At 54.8% G+C, this 24,559-nt stretch overlaps 6 protein-coding genes across 6 annotated transcripts; 3 read left to right on the forward strand and 3 right to left on the reverse strand.

The window, feature by feature from the left end:
- Positions 1–619: 619 nt before the first annotated feature.
- SPSK_02925 (endoribonuclease Dicer) lies at positions 620–5,795 on the forward strand (the record flags this gene model as incomplete). Its single annotated transcript, XM_016729773.1, has 3 exons — positions 620–1,202; positions 1,275–3,970; positions 4,044–5,795. 3 exons carry the CDS (start codon positions 620–622, stop codon positions 5,793–5,795), a joined length of 5,031 nt encoding a protein of 1,676 aa, XP_016585061.1.
- Positions 5,796–6,206: 411 nt separating this feature from the next.
- On the reverse strand, positions 6,207–7,397 carry SPSK_03432 (uncharacterized protein; the record flags this gene model as incomplete). Its single annotated transcript, XM_016730270.1, has 1 exon — positions 6,207–7,397. One exon carries the CDS (start codon positions 7,395–7,397, stop codon positions 6,207–6,209), a length of 1,191 nt encoding a protein of 396 aa, XP_016585062.1.
- Positions 7,398–7,470: 73 nt separating this feature from the next.
- On the reverse strand, positions 7,471–8,814 carry SPSK_03379 (uncharacterized protein; the record flags this gene model as incomplete). The annotated part of the gene is made up of 2 exons (XM_016730217.1): positions 7,471–8,648; positions 8,706–8,814. 2 exons carry the CDS (start codon positions 8,812–8,814, stop codon positions 7,471–7,473), a joined length of 1,287 nt encoding a protein of 428 aa, XP_016585063.1.
- Positions 8,815–15,304: 6,490 nt separating this feature from the next.
- Positions 15,305–15,824, forward strand: SPSK_03670 (uncharacterized protein; the record flags this gene model as incomplete). The annotated part of the gene is made up of 2 exons (XM_016730505.1): positions 15,305–15,389; positions 15,463–15,824. 2 exons carry the CDS (start codon positions 15,305–15,307, stop codon positions 15,822–15,824), a joined length of 447 nt encoding a protein of 148 aa, XP_016585064.1.
- Positions 15,825–16,213: 389 nt separating this feature from the next.
- SPSK_03582 (ubiquitin carboxyl-terminal hydrolase L3) lies at positions 16,214–17,017 on the reverse strand (the record flags this gene model as incomplete). Its single annotated transcript, XM_016730419.1, has 1 exon — positions 16,214–17,017. The coding sequence occupies one exon, from the start codon at positions 17,015–17,017 to the stop codon at positions 16,214–16,216; it is 804 nt and encodes a 267-aa protein (XP_016585065.1).
- Positions 17,018–20,067: 3,050 nt separating this feature from the next.
- Positions 20,068–22,026, forward strand: SPSK_03177 (uncharacterized protein; the record flags this gene model as incomplete). Its single annotated transcript, XM_016730018.1, has 1 exon — positions 20,068–22,026. The coding sequence occupies one exon, from the start codon at positions 20,068–20,070 to the stop codon at positions 22,024–22,026; it is 1,959 nt and encodes a 652-aa protein (XP_016585066.1).
- Between the last annotated feature and the right edge of the window lie 2,533 nt (positions 22,027–24,559).

Below are 24,559 nucleotides of genomic sequence, written 5' to 3' on the forward strand. Positions count from 1 at the left end.
ACAACACCGGACATCGTGAGCTATCTTGAGGCCAACTACACATTGACTCGGCTCAATATCTTGTCACGTAACTGCGAGCTTCTGCTCACCGCAAAGTGGCGTCCAAAATCATTGGCGTCGCGACGCGGTTGTCACGCAGTTGCTGAAAAGGCAGGTGCGACCGACAGCAGCTTGTTGTCGTTTGCTCCTGCTCACTTCAGCCTCTCACGGCTCTGACAAAGTGACCGCTACCTTCTGACATCCTGCGTCACGATTTTTTCAGTTCACACCAGAAAAGCTTCTGTAAACGAACGACCGCCTCCCATTGAGGCAAAGGGCCGGCCTTCATCGGCCTGCACTCTCGTCTCTCGCCTCCGTGGCCTGCTTCTTCAAACAGTGTTTGACAGGCAGGCCTCTAGTCTTTACTCTCAATTCATATGGTTCCTAGACCGAGCATACCGGCAAGCAGTCACAAAGCACACAAAGCACACAAAGCAGACAGTCTTGCATTCTCTCGATCCCTCTGTCTTGATATTTACAACAGCTGCATAACCACGCCTGTCACTCTACCTGCAGTGAGCCTTCTGCGTTCTCGCCTCCTCAAACGACGCTCTTGGGTCGTACCTACAAACAAGGCGAGATGGCTCCTGCACCGCTGGGCAGTGGCGGCATCGACGATGCCGGGACTTCGGACTTTTCGTTCGCATCGAGCTTCGTCTCTGACCAGCTCGCTCAGTTGGCAATGGCTGGGGCGAAGCCCATGCCGAAGCCGCTGTCGGTCGTCTGCCCCAACATCATAGAAAGTGAGGATGCAGTCACGGCCAAACCGCTGTCGACCAATGCACACCATCCGCTGCCTGCGGATCTTGTGTCAGACGGAACCGCGTCCGGCGACGTTACCGACGACGACGAGGCGAACGGTGATGGGGAGGAGGAGGAGGATCTGCCGGCCTTGGAGCCGGCTGCTGCGCAGGTGGCGTTCAGCCTCTCGCAGAAGAAGCGGGCCGACTACGATGCTTTCGACTCGTGGCTGTCGCAGAATCGAGACAGCATCACCAAGACCACTAAAACGATGGCTGCGGCACTCTGCGACGAGGACAAGACAGCGGCTGCCCTCGTGCGCGAGTTTGAGAGCGCCAAGATTATCGAGAGTCCTCGCGACTACCAGATCGAGCTGTTTGAGAAGGCCAAGCAGAAGAACATCATCGCCGTTCTGGATACTGGTGAGTTGCAGTGTGCTCCGTTTGAATTTACTTTCTCTTGCATATTGGCTGGCCGCTAAATACCACACACAGGCTCCGGAAAGACGCTGATTGCGGCCCTTTTGCTTCGGCATATGATCGAACGCGAGCTTGACGACCGCGAAAACGGACAGCCCCATCGCGTTTCCTTCTTCCTGATCGACAAGGTGGCCCTCGTCTTCCAGCAGCACGCCGTTCTCGAGTGCAACCTCAGCCAGCCCGTCGCCAAGTTTTCGGGCGACAAGTCAGATATGCGTTGGTCGTCCAAGGACTTTTGGGATGCGACACTCCAGGAGCACATGGTGATTGTCTGCACGGCTGACATTCTCCTCAAATGCCTCCACCACTCGTACATTTGCATGGACCAGATCAACCTACTCATCTTTGACGAGGCCCACCACACAAAGAAGAACCACTCGTATGCGCGCATAATCAAGGACTTTTACCCCTTCCGGGACATCACAGAGGGCGGCCGGCGGCCCAAGATCTTTGGCATGACCGCATCGCCTGTCGATGCGCGCACCAATGTCACGCAGGCTGCCCAAGAACTCGAAGCGTTGCTACATAGCGAGATTGCGACAATCGCCCATAACAATCTGCTGCACGAAATTTCCAAGCCCAAGAAGGAGCGCATCGTGCACTACCACACGGCCCTGGTCCAACACGAGTCAAACCTCATGCGGCGGCTCCGGCAGCTCGTGGGCAACCACAAGCTCTTTGCTCGTAACTTCCAGTACGCGGACGCCAACCTCTCGGTGCTGGGGCCTTGGATCATCGACCGCTTCTGGCAGATCCTGTTCCGCACCGAGGAACTCGCCAAACAGGAGGCGAAGGCCGAGATTGAGAGACAGCCCGACGACGAGGGTGCGGGACGGAACCCCCTCAAGCTCGACGGTCTCGGCGACGAGCCCGTGCAGTACAACTCTAATGTGGTAGCTGTGCGGGACGCCAGTCGTTTCGTGGAGCTGTACCGCTTCGTGCCGCCGACTATGGCCCAGTTGTCGAACAAAGTTCAGCGGCTGCACGACGCCCTTTTCGACGTGTTCACGCGGTTCAGCGGCCAGAAGACGCGGTGCATCGTCTTTGTAGAGCAGCGCTACACAGCCACCCTTTTGGCCGACCTGTTCCAGCAGGAGCAAATGAAGATCCCAAACCTTCGGACCGGCGTCTTGGTCGGCGGCGGATCCAAAGACATGGGCAAGAACACGTTCCGCACGCAGCTGCTGACCATCTCCAAGTTCAAGCGTGGCCAGGTCAACTGCCTCTTCGCGACATCCATTGCTGAGGAGGGCCTGGACATTCCGGACTGCAACCTTGTCATCCGCTTCGACCTATACGGTACCATGATCCAGTATATTCAGTCGCGCGGGCGAGCCCGGCACCAGGAGTCGACATACATCCACATGGCCGAGCTCGGCAACGTGGATCACCGCCGCCTGCTCGCGGAGAACAAGGCCAGCGAGAACAAGATGCGCGACTTTTGCAACGCGCTGCCGGAAAACCGCAAGCTGGAGGGAAATGATATTGACATGGACTACTTTTTGCGCGACGAGACAGACCAGCAAGTGTATGTTGTGCCGTCCACCCAGGCGAAGCTGACGTACCGGTCCAGTCTGGTCATCCTGGCCCAGTATGTGTCGACGCTCCCCGAGCCGAGCGAGGGAGTGCCGAAGCCCGAGTACTCTGTGTTTTGCACCGCCGACGGCTTCGTCTGCGAGGTGGTGTTGCCATCGTCTTCGCCCATCCGCCAGGCGACCGGCCGACCCCATAGCCGGAAGCAGGTCGCCAAGTGCGCAGCGGCCTTTGCCATGTGCCTCAAACTGTACGAAAAGAAGTACATTGACAAGCATCTGCACCCCATCTTTGCGTCCCGGCTGCCTGCCATGCGCAACGCGCGGCTGGCCGTCAGCTCCAAGAAGCAGGCCCAGTACACGATGCGCGTCAAGCCCGAGACATGGTCGGTCCTCGGCATGCCGACACAGCTGTATGCTTCGATTCTCTCGCTCACCCAACCGGAGTCCCTGGACCGTCCCTCGCGCCCGCTCGTGTTCTTGTCTCGGCACAAGATGCCTCTGCTCCCCGAGTTCCCCTTGTTCTTTAGCAAAGGCCGGGCCTCGAAGGCCCGCTGCGTCCCCGTGGACATTCCCATGCAGCCTACCCCGAACGAGCTGGAGGCGCTCGCTGCGTATACCCTTCGCGCATTCTATGATGTTTTCAGCAAGGAATACGAGGGCACGTCTAAGGACATGCCGTATTTCATTGCCCCGTACAGCGAGCCCACGCACGACGTCGTGCTGCCGGACAAGAGCACTTGCCCTGATGCACGCTCGATCTTGGACTGGACTAGCATCCACCACGTCGCCGCACAGATTGAGAGGATTACGTGCCAGGGCGACGAGCCCGATTCGTTTTTTGAAAACAAGTTTGTGTCGGACCCCTTTGACGGCTCGCGCAAGTTCTATTTGCGGCAGGTGCGGCGCGATATGTCGGCGCTCGATCCGGTGCCCGAGGGTGCGCCGGCGCCAAAGCACCGCGCTTGGAACCGGCCGGACACGGTGCGCAACATTTTGAACTACAGCGTGAGCCTGTGGTCCAAGTCGCGGGTCAACACGCCGATCCGGCAAGACCAGGTTGTTGTGGAGGCGGATATCGTATACCAGCGCCGCAACCTGCTCGACGAGCGCGTGTTTCTCGACGATTTTGGACCTAGCCGGTGCTTTATTGTCTTGGATACACTTCGTATTTCGCCAGTATGTCATTCCCGCCGCCCCTGCTGGTCGTGTAAGTTGGCTTTTTGTCGTTGTGCTTGTCCTGACTCTGTAGATCCCTGTTGATTCGATTGCCATGATTTTCAATTTGCCGCCCATCATCCACCGCATCGAGTCGACGCTCATTGCGTTGGAGGCCGCGGCCGTGATTGGGTTGCCTAGTATCCACCCCGGCCTCGCACTGGAAGCGTGCACCAAAGACTGTGACGTTTCCGACGACGCGGGCGCGACCGAGACCGCCATTAACTTCCAGGCCGGCATGGGCCGCAACTATGAACGACTCGAACTGTTGGGCGACTCGTTCCTAAAAATGGCCTCTACGATTGCACTCTACACGCTCGCCCCGGACAAGAATGAGTTTGAATACCACGTGGAGCGGATGTGCATGATCTGCAATAAGAACTTGTTCAACAATGCGCTCGAGATAGGGCTTGAGGAGTACATCCGCTCCAAAGAGTTTGACCGTGCTTGGTACCCACCCGTTGTCGATGAGACAGTGAAGTTGGCAGCAGAGGCGGCGGCCAAGACTGGCACACCCGACGAAAACGGCAAAACACCCACCGCACTGCACGGCTTGATTCTCAAGAAAGGAAGAAAGCAGCAAGAGGGTAGCTACCATGCGCTGAGTGACAAGAGCATTGCCGATGTGTGCGAGGCTATGATTGGCGCCGCCTACCTCACCACATACGAGGAGCGCGACTTTGATTTGGCCGTCCAGGCTGTGTCTGTTGTGGCCAAGAGCAAGTTCCACCCCATGAGAACCTACAAGGAGTACTTTGCAGCCTACGTCCTGCCGGAGTGGCAGATCGCGCCCGCCACCGCCGCCCAGGTGCATATGGCCAAAGCCGTGGCGCGTGACGTTGGTTACACCTTTACGTACCCGCGCCTGCTGCGCTGCGCCGTCATGCATCCGTCGTACCCGCGCGTGTACGAGCAGCTGCCGAGCTACCAGCGCCTCGAGTTCCTGGGCGACGCCCTTTTTGACATGGCCGCGGTCGACTACCTTTTCCACAAGTACCCGGACAAGGACCCGCAGTGGCTGACGGAGCACAAGATGGCCATGGTGTCGAACCAGTTCTTGGGGACGCTGAGCGTCACGCTCGGCTTCCACAAGCACCTGTTGTCGTTCACGGGCGACCTACAGAAACAAATCATGGAATACGTGGCCAAGATCGAGGACGCGCGCACGCGCGCCGAGGCCGAGGCTGTCGCCGCCGGCAAGCCCAGCGCCGCGTTTGCGCGCGACTACTGGGTGCACGTCACGCGGCCCATGAAAGTGCTGGCCGACGTGCTCGAGGCCTACATTGGCGCCATCTTTGTCGACTCGGGCTACGACTACTACGGCACCGTGCTGCCGTTTTTCCACCGCCACGTGCTGCCCTACTTTGAGGACATGACGCTCTACGACACATTTGCCAACAAGCACCCCGTTACCTTTGCCGTCAATGTGCTGACGCAGCGCTTCGGCTGCCGTGACTGGCGCGCCGTCGTGCAAGAGACGCCCGACAACGAGGGCGATGGGTGCGTGACGTTTGCGACCAAGGCGGCCGCCGGCTTTCTGGTGCACGGCCGTGTGCTCGGCCACGGTATAGCAGAGAGTGGCCGGTACGCCAAGATTGCGGCTGCCAAGCAGGCTCTGGCGAAGCTGGACAGTCTGGGTGTTGAGGCGTTCCGGGCCCTGACTGGGTGCGACTGTCATGTCGAGGCGGAGGCGGAAACCGTCGCCGAAGTCATGGCCCAGGAAGCTGAGGTCGGTGACGGTGACCGTGCCGCGGCAGCAGCAGCAGCAGCCTCTACTGCAGTGTGAGGAGGAAAGTGGTATGTATTGGGAGAATGGTAATAGGCGGACGATCTGTTGTGCGAAAAGCGATGTGCTGATTTTGAAGAGGAAGACTTATGCGTTGGTTTGGAAGCTGGTACGATTAGGGGACAAGCAAAGCAGCAAAAGCACGAAAAGCAGGAAAAAAGCATGTAAAGCTTATATTCATAATATATCTCTAAAAGGGGGTATAGAAATGGCTAGCTGAACAATAAAGAAGCGGGGCATGAAATCCAATACAAAGGAAATGTTGAGGAATGGGAAAACTCCAAAAGATGTCGTGAAAAGAATAGAAAGTAGGGACATTAAAAGAGTGTAGATGCTTGTCGAAGTCAAGCTGTGTCGTATGTCGTCATAAACCCACCCGCCAGCAAAACGCCAAATACATGCAAGGACATGTCACTCATCGTCGGAGTCGATGGCGTTCTCGTGGTACTCCAAGGCATCCACGACAAGCTCCGGGACGTTCGCAATGTCCAGCGCCGCATCGGAGTCCTCCCCGGTCGCGGTTGTAGGGACTGCCTTCTGGCGCACGGCCTTGACATTGGCCTCCTGGACATTCGCCGTCATCTTGTGGCTCTCGACGCTGACTGCCTTGACTCGGCCACGGCCACCGGTCTGTGAGACTATGCTTATCGTGGAGGCCCGCTTCCTGGATTTGGCATCCTTCCGCAGGCGAATGGCCGTCGCGACATCGACCTTTTCGAACCGCTCCTCCTCAATCACCTGCTCGCCCACGTTGTTTCCGTGGCCGAGGTGGGGCTTTGGGCGAGGGTTGTACATATGACTGTGGCTTCCGAGGGGTCCGTTGCCGTGGTGTGTATGGTTGGTCGTAGACGAGCCCAAGATTGCAGCCATACGTTTTGTCTCCACGCGCTTGGCAGGGCTCGCGGCCGGGCTCAACTCCTCGCGCGAGTGGGTCTTCCGGAGCCCAGTATCAGACGCTCCAGATGAGTGGCGCCTGCGTTGGCCGTGGTTGCTGTGGAGAGACTCGTCGCTCGGTCTTTGCCGCAGATCATGCTTGCCGGCCATCTGGTGCGGTTCGCCGTATGCACGGAGGAAGTCCTCATTGTGCTTCAGGGCAATGAGGCGGGGACTCCGCACCAGAGCAATTGGTGCTGGGACGGCAAAGGCGTCCTCGAGACCAGGCAACTGGGTGCCCATTTTGCCATACCCGCCGCTGAAAAGAAGGTCCTCCTCGCTGCGTTTGGCCTGGCTGGCAATGAACGAGTCGTCGTCGGACGAGACATAGTCGTCAATGTTGAACAGTGGCGACTGGAGAGCGACTAGAGGCTGGCTCTGGCTCGCATCGAGGTTTTGGCCCTGTCCTTTTCCAGCAGCGTCGCCGGTGGATGGTGGCCCAGTAGTGCTCAAATCGATCGAGGTGCTCGTCGTGTGGCGCGACTGGGGGCGCCCGTACGTGGCCAAGCTCGAGCTGGACATTGTTGGGGCCGTTGATGTCATGGACCAATGGCGAATCGAGTTCGTCCGGGGCGTTTGGTCGTCCAGCTCGCCGGATTGGGACTGTGGCCGAGGTGTTGTGTTGCTGTTTGCAGGGGAGTATATCTCGCGAACACTTTCTCTGTTCATGCTGGGAGACCGGCTTGTTTTGATGACTTTCATTTGGGATTAGTATCAATTGTCACACAAATTCAACTGGACGCTACAGGTGCCTCTGCAGTGACTTACAAGGTGATGGGGCTGAATCACGGTTGATCAAGTCATCGTGCCAGTCCTCCTTGAAATTCCGCGCCTGTTCCTTGAGGTGATGCGGCAGGTTGGACAGATCTGGCGCGGTGTTGTGGGACTCAAGGGCTGGCTGCTGTGAACGTCGGACAGAGTGGCTGCTGTGCGCCGTTGCCGGGCGCTTGTTTGATGCTGTGAAAGCTGAGCTCGCCAATGACGCAGAAAGTCGAAACGACGTAGGTTGTGGTGAGAGAATGGGCTGGTTGTTGACTCCAAATCTGGGGCCGCCCTCAGCCTCATCCTGCTCGCTCTCCCATCCTGACACAAGGCCGTTCACTTTTCCATTCAGTAGTCGCTGGCTTTGGAGGGAGGCTTCGATATCAGCGAGGCTCGGGGTGCTGTACGTGCTGGCAGAGGATGCGTATGATGGGCGTTGCAAGGCGCGATTCTTTTCCGGAGACGCAGCAGACAGCCGAGGTGGAGAGTTTCCATGGTCAAGGACAGGCCGGTGCGAAGCATTTATGGGTTTGTACGAGAGTGCTGAGTTGAAGGAGCTTCCCTTCGTGATATGGGGCCCATAGGCACTGTCTTCGTCGCTTTCGTTGAACTTGGCCGAGCGATTCCAAGAAGAGAAAGGGCGGCGCCGATCGACCATGGAAATACGATACGCACTCTTCGGCCGGACTGCATAAAAGGCCTGGACCGGCTGGGAGTCTAGATCGCACCCGTTGACACCGATGTTGCGGTCTGCAACGTCCTCGCCATAGTCCCTTGTTCCCGTAGCCTTGACACGGGTGTGGAAATCGGTCGGCTTGAACTCGGACTGTGCATCCAGGAGATCGACGTAACCTTTCTGGCTGTTGTCGGTTCTTACTGATCTTGCAAGTTTGCTGCTGGAGACCGAGCTCTGCGGTCTGTGTGAGCGTGACTGTGATGGAATAGTCGTCCTGGGCGTGGCCGTTCGACTCGGGATATCGTCGCTTCGGGAGCCCAAAACAACAGAAGCAGGTGCTGCACGATCCACGGAGAACGATGTCTGAGAGAGCGGCGATGAAGGATATTGACGCGGCCTCGTGTCTCTCAAACTTGGACTAGAGGCCGCATGGCTGCCATTGAGATTTGACGAGCTGACATTGGGAGACACGGTCCGCACATCTATTTGGCGTATTAGTAGAAATACAACACCTCATACAAAATAGAGCGTATACATACATCGAACGGGAGACTTTGACGAAACATTCCGCTCATATGTCGGAGCCCGTAGTTGCGGTTGATTCTTGTCAGAGTTGATTTTTCTGGCTAGCAAGGTCATGAAGCCCATGGTAGCGGTTGTTGGCCTGCCATAGGCGGCAGGCTGGCCAAGAGGGCAAGGTCACCGCTGCTCGCCGCTTCACTCGCCGGATCGATGTCACCAGGGAGTCAAGCGCTTCTGTGGGCGAGCGGTTCTAAACGGTGAGAGCTGGAAGGACCTGAGCTCTGGTAGGAAAAGAAATCAAATCGGTGCTGGCCAAATGACGAGAAGCGAACAGAAAAGCTTGCGAAGTCCTGGAAATATATAACGATGACAATTAAAGGTTAAAAAAGAAACAAAAAAAACGAATCCGATAACATGAAGGCAAAAGAGTAAAGCAAGTGTGGGAGGGGGTGGGATAATAAATGGGAACTTATCAAAATGGGTGGGATCAACGACGGAATTGGCTCTTTGGAACACTTACACGCAAGTGCTTCTCCATATGAAAAGGGCATGGCTCTAGCCCCTGCTTAGCAAAAACAGCCGGGAAGCTGACTGGGAAAAAAGAAAGGGCGATTTGAATTAGTAGGCGGGTCGTTTCTTCAGCTACGGAGTAGATTCTGTAAAGGGAGGGAACACTAGCAGACCGAAATGTGGGCAGGGGTAAGGAGAACTTCGAGCGAAGACTGTTGTAAAACGTTGGCGAATCGAAGATGGTGTGCGGCCGAGGGGTCCATTGCAATGCAAGGTGTGTGCTTGCGCTGTTCTACTTCCAAACATTTCGGGCCCAGAGGGGGTGTAAGTCAAAAAGTCCGACCAGGATGCGTTGATTTGTCTCGCAACTGCACCTGTTGAACTTTGTACTGGAGCGAGGCATTTCGGCTATGGCAAAGGCCTCTCGCAGGTGTTGGCATCTGAGAAGAGAATATAACAATCAAACGCAAAGTACAAACGCCGGGCTGTCGATAACAACGGCGGTATGGCCACTGGTTGATGCCCAAGAGAGCGTTTGACGAGCGTTTGTTGTCTCAGTGGCACCCCGGATTCCCACCTCCCTCTGCAACCTCCCCTCGCATGTTCTGTCCTCCATAGAGTGGCTCCAGCTCATGTGGAGCGGCCAGGGCAGTGCAGTGTTGCTCGGTGTATGACGGCATGCTGTGTCGGCGCCAGCCAAAGCGCATGCGCATGCATGCAGATGCGCTCCACACCGGGAAGATTTTCATTTTCTTTCGTTTCCATGTTTGGTTCTCTTCCGTCCTGTCGTATCGCACCGGATCCATCTCGTCGGCGACAAGGACGTGTCTTTTGTGAACAAACGTCGAGGATCCTCGCCCACCGCCTTGACTTGGTCTTTCACCGCTGCTCTTGTTGCTCTTGTTCGCGTCGCAGTTGTGGGAGCACACGGGATGAGTTTCCCGTTCGCGTAAAACCAAACAAAGCATCAGCAAACAAGCAGCCCTTGGCGAGGACAGGAATAGGCGCCATGTTCAACAAGATGGCCTGCCCCTCGCCAAAGGCCATCACAGACTGGGTATAGGATACACACGCTTGTCATCGCGCTCAAGTGCCGCGTGCAAATGTTTCAAGACGACTTGGCACCAAGAGTGCACGTCTCATTTGTCGCTGTACTGAGTGCTGACTCTTCTTTTTTCTCGATGCTAACTGCCTCCCATTGGCGATGCACATGAACGCCAGCTCTGAAGATTGGTATTTTGTAATACAGGGCACATTTCTGTGTCGACGACGCTGTCATAAAGTACTTTTGTTCGATTGCGTCCGGCGTTTCTCTCTCTTCTTTTATTGCCCTTTTGACTTTCTTTGTGCTCTGTCCCAGCCCAACAAGGATTGTAAACAGGGATCACCCTGCTTGGCGCGAGCAGATAAGACGCTCAGGCACCGTATTTTTCTTGTCCTCTTTTTCTCCGTCCCGCTTTTCTTGTAGGCGGCTTAAGATTCTTTCATTTGCGCGTCTCTTTGCCTCAGGGTCTTTCTTTGGTCGAATCGGCAACTCGGAGTCAGGCCGACGACGATACAGAAAGGGGGCACGAGCGTTGCTTTTCGTGTACTTTGCTCGTTTTGGCCAAACCGCTTGCCCGCCATCGCTCTTATGGGAAAGTCGATGACAAGAACTGCGGCCGTGCGGCCACCAACTTGGGTCAGACGACGGCGACACTCTGACTGAAATGGGCCCCAACTGAGACAGGGCGACATGTCGGAGGTTTGTCGAAAACCAGGAACAATGCCGCGTGTGAGGAGACGAGAGACCTGTCGTGGCCCGGTAGAACACAGGTGACGACGATCGTTTGGTGTTTCTGCGCTGAGTGCTTTGTGCACTGACAACCGCAAAATCCTCCGCGTATTACCAAAGAGTGCATGGTCTCTCTCTTGTCTCGTCGCTTTGACATACTTTGACTGAGGCACGGTTAGAGCTGTTTTGCCGTTCGCTCTTGCTAGGACTACGCATCGTGCCTTCCACTTGACTTCCCTCCTCAGCAAACGGGCTCTTTCCCTTTCTTTCACCAGTTCATCTTCTCATGTCGTCTACTGAACATATCCGCGCCTTCCCTGTCCCCTGTCGGCTCCACTTCGTAGGATTTGTCTGCCCCAAATGGGCAATGGCGACCCAGCTGAAAGGTTGGCCGTTCCCAGGAAAAAAAGAAAGCTGAACACTAAATTCCGCTCGATCTTCAGCACTTGTTCCTTTTTGATGTTGTAGGCGAAATTGGAACTGTGACTCGCCGACGAAGAGCGATCCAATGTGCCAACACAAACGTCCTTTGGACGTCGGTTGCCGATGCTCCGAATTGGCTCCGCCCAGATTCATACGGAGTACGTCGTTCTTTCCCTGTACGCAATCAACGTAGCATGCGGGAGGAACAGGGGCTTCCCTCATCCCTGTACACATCCGAGTCTGGCGTGCCAATGGACCTAGAATGGCAGTAATAACTGTGATTTAGGCGCGGCTGTGTCTCGTTCGGGTTGCGACTGCTCTTTTCGTCAAAGCAGTTCTTGCGACTAAGTCAGCAGGAGCGTATTGATATGTTTGCATGGGTCCTTCCTGCTCTGTCTCTGACTTTGCTCCTGGAGCTTAAGACCTCTGTTGGCACTACCTCACTTTGAAACGGCCACTGCTAAACCGGACCTTTGCACCATTGATCAGGTCAAGGTAAACCGGCTCAACTGGGCAAGCAAGGAATAGAATGGGAATAACAAATAAGTGGGTGATACAGGGCTTCGTTGCCAACTATTGTCAGCCCGAATTCGCACTCTTGCACTGTTGTGCTTCCTCCTTCTTTCCTGAAGTAGCCTGCTGGGGATGAAGTGGGCCCCCAAGTACGCTAAGAGTGTTCCGTGTATGCGGTAAGAGCGATGCAGAACCGCCATTGGTTGATAAAAAAAGGGAAGAACAGAGAACGAAGGTAGTCAGGAACGATGTATCTTTTGGATCGAACACACGCTCACTAAAACGAAGATCGTTCAGGGGCATAAAAAGAAAGATCTAGGCAGGCAATGAGGCAATGATGAATTCCATCTCGATGAAGAGGAGCGCGCTAGGAGAACACGAAACCCCGGGGCAAAAGGAACAATTCGAATACTGGAATATTTCTCTTTCCAACAAAAAAGCATTTACTGGAATTTGTAATGTTGACGCCAGAGAAGCAGCGGAGACGGGCGGAGACAGGCGGAGACTCTGCCTTCTAGAAAGAGCTTCCACCCAATCCACTATCGTCTCCTTCCACAACTGGCAGTGGCCATTTTCTACGACGTGTTTTGCGCCTTCCCAACGTTGGCTTCCATACAGAGGGGACTTGAAACTAATACACTCCCCTCAACAGCGCATGGCCAAGTGGTAGTGGCCTGTATGGGGGTTCGTTCCTGCTACGATGTGACTGGACGCGGTGTGCGCTTTCCTCCCGTGCATTGGTGCCACATCTCGAAAAGGCAGGAAGGGAAGGTGTGGCGTTGCTACGCATAGCTCGAAGGGTAGCAAGAGGAACGCCGCGCCAGTTTGGGAAGGACTTCAGCGAAAGACATAAGCAAAACGTCGGTACCATGGCACCTCTCGACGGTCCAGGAAGGACATGCCCGTGTAGACTCAGCTCCATGTCCATGTCCATATTCCCTCCCTGCATCTGCAGGGACAGGGCGAAAGCCACGGCTGAAAAGTGTCCAGTTCTGCTGTGATGCGTGCTGCACCTGTTCCTTTTGACCGTCATCAATTTCGAAGGGAGCATATCAAGTCAACTAAGTCGCCCATCGACGCCCCTTGCCGAGAGCTTAATAGACGAGCGAGAAGAAGCTCGCGATTTCAGTATACCCAATATCAAGCCGTGCCATGGCGGTATTTTTCATGCAAGGGACAAACATCCTGCAGGGTTTCAGCCGCAGCAACCTCTGCTGACCGAGCGGCCCAGCATGAACTGATATTCCCATGCGGGAGACGACAAAGTAGGGACGATGGTCGAACGGCAGACGACCAGACGAGAGCCTGTCTCATCTAGGCTATTGATACGTTCACGACAGCGGCGCGTCTGGGACAAGCTCGTACGTGTGCGCAAAGCGATGTACGTGCGGTTCTCCGTTCCGATCGACTGGGCGGCTGGTCGATAGTATGATCGCCTTTACACCTGTTGATAGAGGCAGATCTGCCGTGGTGGATAAACTGCGAGGGACATAGATGTGAAACGACAACTGAATTGGCAGCGGTACGAAAGGATAGAGCCCCCTTCTTAGAGCTAGTCTACGCGAAAAGAAACAAACGAACAAACGAACAAACAAACGAACAAGCGCAACTCGACATAGACGAGCTTCTTGAAGGTTGATATCAGCGAGTCTCGAACCAAGGCTACGATCCCGTCTGCAATACAACTCTGTCTGACCACCTCGCCGACCCGGTTCGTTAAATTGCACGACATACCGTCCCTAATGCTTCCCAAACGACAAGCTCTCCAAAAGGTCAGGGACTCCACGGTCGGTTCTCCCATCCATCCACTCATGAGCTGGTGCACGAACAGATCCTCAGTGCGACACCACATCGTCATACAGGGGGCTCCTTGGTGTGTTGCATCGCTTGGGCGGTAAACGGACCCTACCCCAGGAAAGGGCGCCCCGAGCATAGCCGTGACCGGTTTTTGTATGTGCACGGTAGGATGGTCACCAGATCCATCCTTTGAACAAAATGTCTCTCTGTTTTGTTTCTTCCCACCAACGGCTCTGCACGTTCAGACATCCTGCCTAGGTTCAGGTCCGTGCTAGTGTGGCAACTACCTCCATGCTTTCGACACTTCGAACCGGTCTGTTCTCTCCCCATTTAAAATTCACTACAGAGACACAAGAGATGGAGAGGCATTCGATCCGCATCTCAAATACACAGGCAGTCGACCAAACCGAATGACCGGTTGAGGGAGACTGACCTTTTGCATGCCGGGCACTCCAAGAAAGCCACAAACGCCGCAAGAAGCTGCACAGGCTTGAGCTACAACCGAGGCAGGTTCCCTGCGAAGAAGAGCGGTCGCCGATATACAGGGAATGGGCGTGCATCTTGTGGAGTACAAGAAGTGGTGAGAAATGGCCGTGTCTGATTGTACTGTGGCGGCCGCCTGCTTGCATATACGTAGCGGCGCGCCCATTCTCCGGCGAGATGGTGGCGACCACGTAACGCCCCGTTGTCCTTTTCTTGCCTTTCCATGCCTCTGGTGCATTTCGATCTCTTGTTGGCCGCTCACCGTATCCCGTACTCCCGTCTTTTTCTCGTCCCGGTGGCTCGTTTTCGCGGGGCAATGCCGTGCCACCATACTGCTGGGTTTCGGGCAGGAGCCGTGTTACGAAGAGTCATGTGGCGCCTGTGCTGCTGACAATTGTCCGTTGTGGGCAGTGTTTCTAGTATGATTCGAGATCAGGAAGTGTGTCCATTGAATCTGCCTGAGATACCAAAGGCCAGGCTCCAGCCATGCGAGAATGATGAACAGACGCTGCTCCTGAACTCCTGAAAGGACCACATGGCGAGGAAAGAGACATAACCATGACTTCAGGAAGGAGCTGATGCCAATGGCTTATGACGCGATGCGAGTTGTCGTTCCGACATCGCGGGCCCTGACGTTCCTGTCAATTTGACGTCGACTTGACTGCCTAATAGAGAATATCTACGTCAACAACGCCCAGAACAGAAGGTTGACAGAAGTCGATGGGAAGGAGAGACTGGCATTGTATAGGAAGGACAACAACAAGGTATGCAAGTAGCAGCTCGCGTTGTTTGTTTACAAGTTATGATTATGCTGGGAAGGAAGCCTTGTCGCAGTGACATCCAAGTTACTGGATCTGCTCAAAAAATGGTTTTCCTTTAGACAAAGGTGCTCTCGACTTGCGTCCTTCATTTACTCTCTTTACCATATGTTCCAGTTATCTCTTCTCGACCTTTTCATTTTCTCACTCGCAGTTCCAGCAGACCTAAAGCGTTACGACTGACCCGCTTACTGGCTCATTTCTCTCGACCGTCTTTCTTTGTTTCTCATTTTGATCTCGGGGCTGCACTCAACCGGTACCATCCTATTACGGGACTACTCGCCAAGCTATCGCCAAGATGAGTTCCATCTCGCAGCTTGACGGCACTTGCTCAGCCACAGGTTGCAACTCCGATGGCCCTTCGGACGAGCCGTGCGACCAGTGTATGCAATTCTGTTGAGCTTGCCACTCTGCCACTCCCTATCATCAGCTGTACCATTCTAACAATCTGTAAAGGCACAGCTGCCGTGCAGGTGCAGCTATCGACCAGCACCCCCGAAAACAAGGCCGTCGTCGACACCAATCTTGAGGCAGTTGCCGAGCCTTCTCCGAAAGAGCCTGAGCCTCTTCCCACAAAGGTCGGAGGTATCTCTGGAGAGCCCGCGGGCAAGAAGCTCAAGACCATCGCGAAACAGCTTATGTTGAAGAAGACAAACTGTGTGTGGCTCTACAATACACTGCACAATCTGCCCCGCTTCTTGTTTATGGTTTCCGTACTAATGTCGTCCAGATTTCGGAACCTCTTGAGCGGCTGCAACGATCCGTTGAGCAAGCAGGGCTTCCGCGTGAGCTCAAGCGTGCGTGCCTTTGAAGCTTGAAACAATGGCGGTAATACTCAATTGGGGAGAGATATGGATAAGACGAGCAAGAGACCAGCAATGGCTGTCATTGTCAGTGCGACTGGGTCTGGTGGGCTGTGTGTCGGAAATGTCATTTCTTCATTTTCATGCATATTCTTGAAAGTCTCGCCACTTTGGCAGAACGAGTTCCTGTACCTAATAAACCGAATATCCCTTGCGCCGCAATAACATCAAGCTGACTCGAGTCCGACCGTGTCCTCATCGATTTTGCTGCAGACATATATTTCCTGTTGTTTTGCTTCCTTGTTCAGACCACACATCCATGTCGTCAGCAAACACATCCCTGGTGCTAAGTTGGTGTCCTTGGTCGCAACATTTGTTCCGTCGTTTGTTTCCTCTGTGCATGTCTAATCCAAGCTAGGTCCAAGAGCCACACAGCTGAAGCGCAAGTCGGCCGACTCGCGGGCCAAGAAGGCCAGCGGACCCCACTCGAGGGCCTTCTCGGACAGCACATCGTCATCGGCGCCGAGCTTGCCGCGTGAGATGGGGCCCTTGCGGCGGCCGTCGAGTTCCCACAACGTACCGTCGGCCGTACGGACAAAGCAGACGTAGTGAAGGTCGATATCGTCACGCGCATCGGGAGCTGCGGTGGCACCGCCCGAAGCCGCCGTATGGTGCGCTTTGGCCAGCGCCTTGTCGGTCTCCAGCAGCCTGGAGCGCGCCGGCGGGTCCAGGTCGACCGCACGCTTCAGCAATGCATCCAGCGGCGTGCCGGCACCCACAAAATCACGCGCGGGGCCGTTGGCTGTCGCGTGCAGCAGGCCCATGACGCCGCACGCGTTGCGGATTGTCTGCCGGAACCAGAGGACCGGCTCTTGGCTGCCGTGGCCCGTGTACACCTCGCGGTCCGCATCCTCGGCCACGCGGTGCTTCTCGTATGCCTCTGAGATTGGGAACACCAGCAGCAGCGCCATGGCCGGCCGCGGCACAAACGCCAGCATGTCGGGCTCCGTCAAGCTAAACACATCGTGCACGGCCAGCGTAGGGGCGACGCCGAGGTTGTGTAGAAGCTCCGTCATCAGCGGGGGGTTGGCCTCGAGCGGAATAAAGGCGTTTGGCGCATCGGGGCGCGTATCCGGCTCGTACGGCTCGGCGGGCACCGCGGGCACCGCGGGCGCAGGGGCGGTAGTCTGTCTGGTCTGGTCGGCCATGACGTCTGTTTTGTCGAGAAAGGCACTGTTTCGGAGATGGAGATGTCGGGACCCAACTAACGTGCTAGGTCGGCTAAAGCTCTAGTCGGGGTATCGATAGAAGATTGAAAGTGCAGATGTGTCTGGTATCGAGTAAGGAATGCTTTGTCGTGGATCTGTTTTTCGAGAATATAGATGGCCGCGTGTGAGGTCTTGGTGATGTTTGGAGGCGGCCGTTTAGCGAGGGTGGGGTTCAAGAAGCTGTTTGTATTGGGCGTAGCGTGGTGTATGACCTCACATTCACAGGGCAGTCATACGGTGAACATACTTACCAAGTATGTGGGCTCGTCAACGGCGCGGAAGCCTAGCCCAGGCCGCCCCAGCTTTTTGGACGTCACGCCGCTGCTCTTTACGCTGTGCTCTTCCCCAATCTTCTCCTTCTTGTTTGTGCATAATAAACTGTGGTCCTTGCTCTTTCCTTTAATGCGCTTCTTATGGAAGAAAAGGCAACCATGAGGGGCAGATTGCAAGGGACACTTTTTGAAAAGGGGCAATCCACGAGGTTAATAAACCCAAACAATCACGACAACCTTCAAACACGAAGCCACTCGCCCAACGTGCCATCTGCATTGCATCTGCAGCCAGCCGTCACTTCAATTCCGGTATGCAGACGTTTTTCAGCATGTGATCTAAGGCGTGACCAAAAAGATGCACCCATCTCCCAGCAAGCGACCAGCACGGACAACCCTCTGATCATGTCAAAAGGAGGCGAAGTTCCTCACTCCGGTTCCATACAAGATACGGCCATGTGCAACCTGGTGGCTGCCGTGTATGTCGTATGCGGCAGCTATTGTACTGTGGCAGAAACCCAAGACGAAAACGCAACACGATAACGCGGTTGAAACAAAGAAACAGGCCTCCTTTCCTCTTGCATTTACGGCCACTGCGTGAACACGCGAAACGCGCAGTGGCCGATATGCCAGGTTGGTACGAAATACTTTGCCAGCCTCTCCCGTGACTGGCCTCCACTTGGCACGGCAAGGAAACGAATCCACCCGTCCGTCAGCAAGAGGGTCCTTTGATTTTGATTTCCGCACCCAAAGATTTCGACTCTGGTAAGGATCTTTTGTGGTCCGAGATGCTCATAGCGAGAGGGCATCGAGGCATCCTTGTTGGCATCCCTGTCAGCAATGTCTCGTAGGGCTTTTTCGGCCGTTGTCGCGCTTTCCACTTCGTTTCTCGCCAAAATAATGTCGCAGCAAAATAGTGGTGCAAGGAATATTTACTTCACATTACAAATCCAGTCGATATCGAGGCAGAGGGCGAACATCTATGTAGCAGACGAGCTCACACACACACACACACACACACCGTCTGTTTCTCTGCGGCTTACCCTTTTGATGTGGCTATTGTCTCGAAGCATAGTATTTTGTTTGTGGCAAGTATTGCGCTACCATACCGACTTTGCGGCGAGTGCTGTATTCTGTACTCCTTACGCAAATGGCCCTTCGCTTCTGCAAAATTGTCCACTCGTATTCTCCCAGCATACGTCCATTCGGGTTGATCGTACTCTGTGTGGGCCGCCGTTTACATCTCGATGAAACACACTGCTTGCCGCCTCTCCTCTCTCCTAATTTGTCTTTCGGCCCCCTGCCACCATATTGCTGATCCGCCCTTCGTGACCAGCCCATGAGGTCGAATTGCAGAAAAAGTTGGAAATGCCGGCTTGGCTCTTGTCGCTGGACATCGTCAACGAGAGTCTTCGGGCTCACAAACGCACAAGCAAAAGCTTAGATATACGAAGCGTGTGTCCAGAGTGTTGTTAGTCGACTTCTTTATTTTTATTTTTCGCCTTCTCAGCCCTAGGAGGCGGGTAGAGCAACAAGCGCACGCAGCCAAGGTCGAACGGACAATCAGCCAAGTGAGCCGCGTTTCCGTCCCATCACCAAGGCCATAGACGCCATGTCGCAAACGCTGGAGCCGCTGGAGACGCTGGTGCTCGGCCAGGCCTTGTTCGATGCTTCGCCCAAAAGTGCCTGCCGCCTGAATTTTATTTTTATCCCACAGGATGGGGGCCACCGAGCTTGCAGCATGTGCGGTGTGGGAGTATTGCAGGAGTGGCTGAGTATTATTCTACTTCGTCTCCTTACAAGTATACTGCATATGTTTGGCCAACTCATTTTGGCAGTCTAAAATGAGGCTGGGTCCTTGTGAAGAGAAAGGCCTGGCAGGCTCGCCAATGGTCCGAACGGCTTCGCGCTAACGATACGACAGATACGTTAAGCACGTTCAAGCGGATCATTTCCGTTATGACCGAGGGAGTTGGCCGGGGCCAAGGAAACACGCCGGTGACACGCTGCGCTGACGGTTTTTCAGCCCCAAAACCTAAATGCCAGGGCCTGTTTGCGAGAAATGGGGATCTGAACGTTTTCGACGAAAGCACTTTCAAACATGCTCCACTACTTTCGTCTACGTGTACACAGATTTGTCCCTTCTTTTTCCACTTTCCCCCAGTCATTGTGAGTCTTGATTTGATTTCTTTCTCCGACCCTGGGCCCCCGGCTAAGACAAGAACAGAAAACAGAAAGGATGTGTCCGTACATAACTCTTTGGCACTCTAACAGTTGAGGGAATCCGACCAAAACATTGTACGATGTTCTCCGTATGTAGTATGCACGCTTCTTGTTTGCCAGGGGTCTGGAGCGATGGGTCCAGGAGTGAGAATTTGGCGCGACTTTGTTGCATGGGAGTGGCCCTGGAAAATAGCCCGGGGCGATGCTTGTCGTGCACATCTATTCGTTGTTGGGTTTGCCGTTTTTGGTCTTCGCCTCTGCTTGTTTCGCTCGTTGCAACCCTACTGTGAGGGTCTGGGCCGGGGCCGGGACCATGGGGTGCAAGGCTGCTCTGTCGAGTATCTTGTACGCCTGTGGGTTGAATCTGAGTTAAAAGGGAGGTGATGCCCATACATCCCATCGGGATGCGTGAAGTTTCGAACCTCGCCTCAAGCGTTTTCTCTTTCCCCCCTCCCTGGCTCCCGTCTGACTCTCGACGAGCTCGCTACTTTCATCATCATGGCTGACACTTTCTACGGCTGGACGCCACCAGATGTAGATGCTGCACTGTTCAACGACTCAAACTGTGGCGTCGCTGCACAATGGCTGTCCGCTTATATCAACTCGCGCTACAACGACACCGACCTGAGCGACCCGCCGCTTATGGCCACGTACCAGTACATCTCAGCGTTGGTTCCGAGCGGCGGCGAGCTGCCGACCTTCGGGCAGGTGGCGCAGTGGCTCGCTGATGGTTCGGCTAATTCGACGCTGTACGAAGCCATGGTGCAGTTTCCCTACGCCTACTGTCCCGCAGAAATGTGTGAGAAGCTCGTGTGGGATGGCGATGGCGACCTGGCGGGTGTTGGTGTCATGGTGGTCTACTACTTGGCGGCAGTCTTTTCCACTCTGTACTTTGTCTTGATTTCGGCGGACCAGTTTGAGCCATTCCGGACCTTTGAGTACCACCACCGGCGCTGGAACTGGTTCGTTGCCGCATTTCACGAGACCGTGCAAGCGTTCCTCGACACTGGCCTCCTCTTTTGCATCGCGATGCTGATAGCCAGCGTCTACCGGCACGGGTCGTCCCGCATGCACCCGGACAAGTCCCACTCCATCTACCAGCTGACCAACGCGACATACATTGGTATTTTCACCATTTTCCCGCCGATGCTGCTGCAGATTGTGTCGCCCAACCGGCGTCGGCGCCGCATCCGCGCGTTTCTGTGGCTTATCGCCGTCGTTTTGGCCGTCGTCCTCACGGCGCTCTACTACAGCCTGGAAACGAATGCAGACAAGGTCCTGAACCTGCTCGACCGCGAATCGGCCGTATCGGACTTCATTTGGGAGCTCAACTGTGAGCCGCTGGATCTGCGGGACGGCCTGGACGACGCCTTGATCACAGCCCTTGTCATTCTGGTTGTCAACTTCTTGCCCTGGGCCTACCACATCTTCGTGCCCCGCAAGGTGCGCCACAGCATCCGCGAGCGCTCCTGCATCGGCCGCCTCAACACGACCAAGCCGGGCCGCCACGGCCGCGACTGGTGGAAGTACGTGTTGACGATTGTGCGCACAACGGACGGCGCCATCTGCTGCTTGATGATGTGGGCGCTGTTGGGCCTCTTCACCAAGTACCGGAGCGCGGTGCTCAGCGTCATGGGCCCCGAGAACGCCAACACGGAGTGGAGTTTCGCACAGGTCTTTGCACTGGCGACGTGGGTGCCGGTGGCGATTGACCTGTGCACAATCTACATTTATGGCGCCAAGGAGGGCCTCGAGGGCAAGGTGTCGGAAAACTTCAAGGTGGTTGCGAACGACAACAACGACCGCAAGAGCTCGGGCGGTGGCGGCGGCGGTGGCATCGATGGCCCCAACGACGTCGACTACAGCAACCTGGACCCGTACCAGATCGTGCCGGCGCAGAACAAAAGCGCTGCGACCAGCCACTACGACGCGGTCAGCAACGACACACAGATGCAGTATGTTGGGTCGGGCGGCCAGTTTACCGACGGCCAGTACAACAACGGGGTGTTTAGCAGCAACGACAACAGCAACAACAGCAACAACATGGTGCCGTACAGCGGCAACACGAGCTACGACACCACACACTATGGTGCCGGCGGTGCGGGCAACGTCGTCGGGCAGTTCGCCCCGCAGCAGTACGCGCCACAGCAATTTGCACCACAGCAGTTCGCGCCACAGCAGTTCACGCCGCAGTACGACCAGAGCATGACCAAGGAGCCCATGGAAGAGGTTCAGCTAATGGGGCAGTATGTGCAGCCGATGCAGGCAGAGCAGCCAATCCAGCAGGTGCAACAAGTGCATCAAGTGCAGCAGGTGCAGCAGGTGCCACCAGAGCAGTACCGCAGCAACACTGTGAGCTCGGTGCAGACGCACAGCAGTGGGCAGAGCACCCAGCCGGTGACGTATGAGTACATGCACCAGGACCCGGCAGCGATGCACGGCGGCGTGCAGCAGTAGAGGGTATGTCGAGTCTTGATGCGTTCGCTGTTAACGGGACGCGTTCGTTTGCGGCAGGCGTTGCCATTATTTTTTGTTTACCTTGAGCCTTTATCTTGTTCATAATACCCCCAAATACACGAGCATCGATGCTTTTGCAACGGACATGGTTGAACGTGACGTGATGTCGACGGATACGACAGCATTCCAGAGACAGCGATGACGCATATAAAAACGACGAGAGAGCTCCCGGGTTCCGTGCGAAATACAGTCAACCAGAACATTTGCTTATTTTTACATTCGATCACGTTTGTACTCGGCCCGGCTCACTCCTTTCCATGACCTCTCCGTCCTTGGTCTCTTCCCGAGATATATTGGCAGTGGTGCTTGTCATGCCATCCGATCCCAGCCACACGGCAGACTCCATAATACGTTGCAACGCTTATCATGAAAATTATGTGCCCTTCACTGCGAGGTCGCCGTGGGAATTCAACGGCCGCGGGTGCCTCTGAAGGTGGTTTTACGTATCACACGGCCTCGCGCTTTGGGCTGTCTACTGCCGGCGGCTGCATCGCCACGAGGCAACACGTTGACAACGTCCACGGCGAGGCTCCGGCTTGGCCAGCAGCAAGAACCAGTCACACTTTTGTCGTCACCCAGACAAGCTGCCAGTAGCCTCGTTCCCCTCCTCTCCTGTCGCCTTCTTGCTTCCTCGTCCTGTCCCTGTGGCATTCTGCCATCGCAAAACCTGGCTGGCCTGGATTGATTCTTTCTGCCATGGCTGCTCGTGTTGATACTGAGTATACGTCGTACGCAGTGCTCGTTTCCCAGGCTTTCGTCCTCCGGTCCTGTCGTTCTATTTCCTATTCTGGTCGAAACCCACGCCCTGTCTTCTGCAGTCTATCTGTATCTAGAAAACACCAACACGCCCGACACCCCTGATGCTGTGTTACTGACACCCATTTGGCGTTTTCTTTCCGAACGTCGTACTCCGCAAACTCTCCCATCTTTATGTCCACTCCTTTTTGTTTTACGCCCCGAGCTCACTTCATCCCTATTTTCCTTTTCCTCTTCATCCACGGCTTCTCGCGCCACCGTCGACAGGCCATTGCTCACCGTGGAACGGTGACGTCCCCTCGACGATCTCAATCAATGCAACGGCAACGACTGGCAGAATATCGAGCCACGAGCCTGTGACCAAAATCCACTGTCTATGTGCCTCTGTGTCTGTTTTGGGTTTGGGTAGGCACTTGTCACCGTTTTGTCTTCCACGTGTACTTTTCTGCTGTATCTGTCTTTCTGTCCTTGTTCCATACCCCTCGCCGTGTACAGAGCCTTGCAGTCCTGTTGAAGGACTGTGTTTTGTTGTCGCCGTAGCTTATCTTTCAGGCCAAGCTCTTTCTCGTTGTATATAGTTGATCGTCACGTTCCACGTCACCGTCGAGAGCCCCCGGCTGCAAAGCATTATCATAAAGACAGAGTATTCCATTATCGATATTATACGTAGTTTGAACAATGATTGTCCGAAGAATAAAGAACGCACTCGGCACCATTACACAGTGCTCGTGCCATGTCTCGTCACACCAATCTCCCGTCACCTAGTCCATCCCACTCTGTAGTTCGTCACACTCACTTTTGTCTCATCACACTGAATCCCAGTTCGTTCCCGTATCGTGAGCAACATCGTGCATGACTCGATGGAGAAATGGTGGCCAAGTCCAACGGATCACGGCGTATTGTTTTTGCGGAGAATGGTGTTTGAACGTCCGTTTCTATTTCTATAATTCATCTTTATTTCATGTTATTTCTTTCTCATTCCCCGTCCTTCACCCCACGCTTCTGCTCACGTGCATACATTCCCCATGGGACAGATTATATCTGTTGACAATGTTGACGACGGATGGAGTGTTGTTTACATCACAGCTTGCAACGCGACTACGACGTGTTGGCATGTGGCGTCGTGTTGGCGTCTTTCTTTTTCTTTTCTTTTATTTTATCTTTTTTTTTGTTGGCGGCGCCGGGCTCGCGATGCTACGTCATGGCGCACCAATCGATCGGGGCGAGCAGCCGAGATGTGTCCGTCCCAACACAAAAAAGGAATGATATAAAATGACAAAATAAAATAAACATAGCATAATAGGAAGGCGGATGCGAGAAATCGTCTCCAAGACAGCGCTATGCCGCCGTCTGGTTTACAAAGCTGATTTTTCTCTACGATGTACAAGACTGCTTCTCCCGTTACGTCGTGCCGTCTCAGTGGCTTGTCCATGCATGCCATCCCGCACTATAAAAGTTGGGGGCCAAAACGGAACACTGTCGAAGAAAAAAGTGAGACAGGTAATAAGAAAAAGAAAAAAAGGAAGAAGAAAAGAAGAAACGAGCGGGGTTGGACCGGCTCAATACAAGAGCATGGGACAGCAAAGGGGCAGACAGGGACTCGGACAGGGACTCGGCGGGGGGTCAGGTCCGACCGGCCCTTTTTTTCTTTCGATTTGCGCCTATGCGCTGTTGCGTCAGAGGTAGGGGAGTGGAAAGTTTTTAGGCGTCAGAATTT

This window comes from Sporothrix schenckii (assembly GCF_000961545.1).
Source record: "Sporothrix schenckii 1099-18 chromosome Unknown Cont47, whole genome shotgun sequence".
Lineage (NCBI taxonomy): Eukaryota > Fungi > Ascomycota > Sordariomycetes > Ophiostomatales > Ophiostomataceae > Sporothrix > Sporothrix schenckii.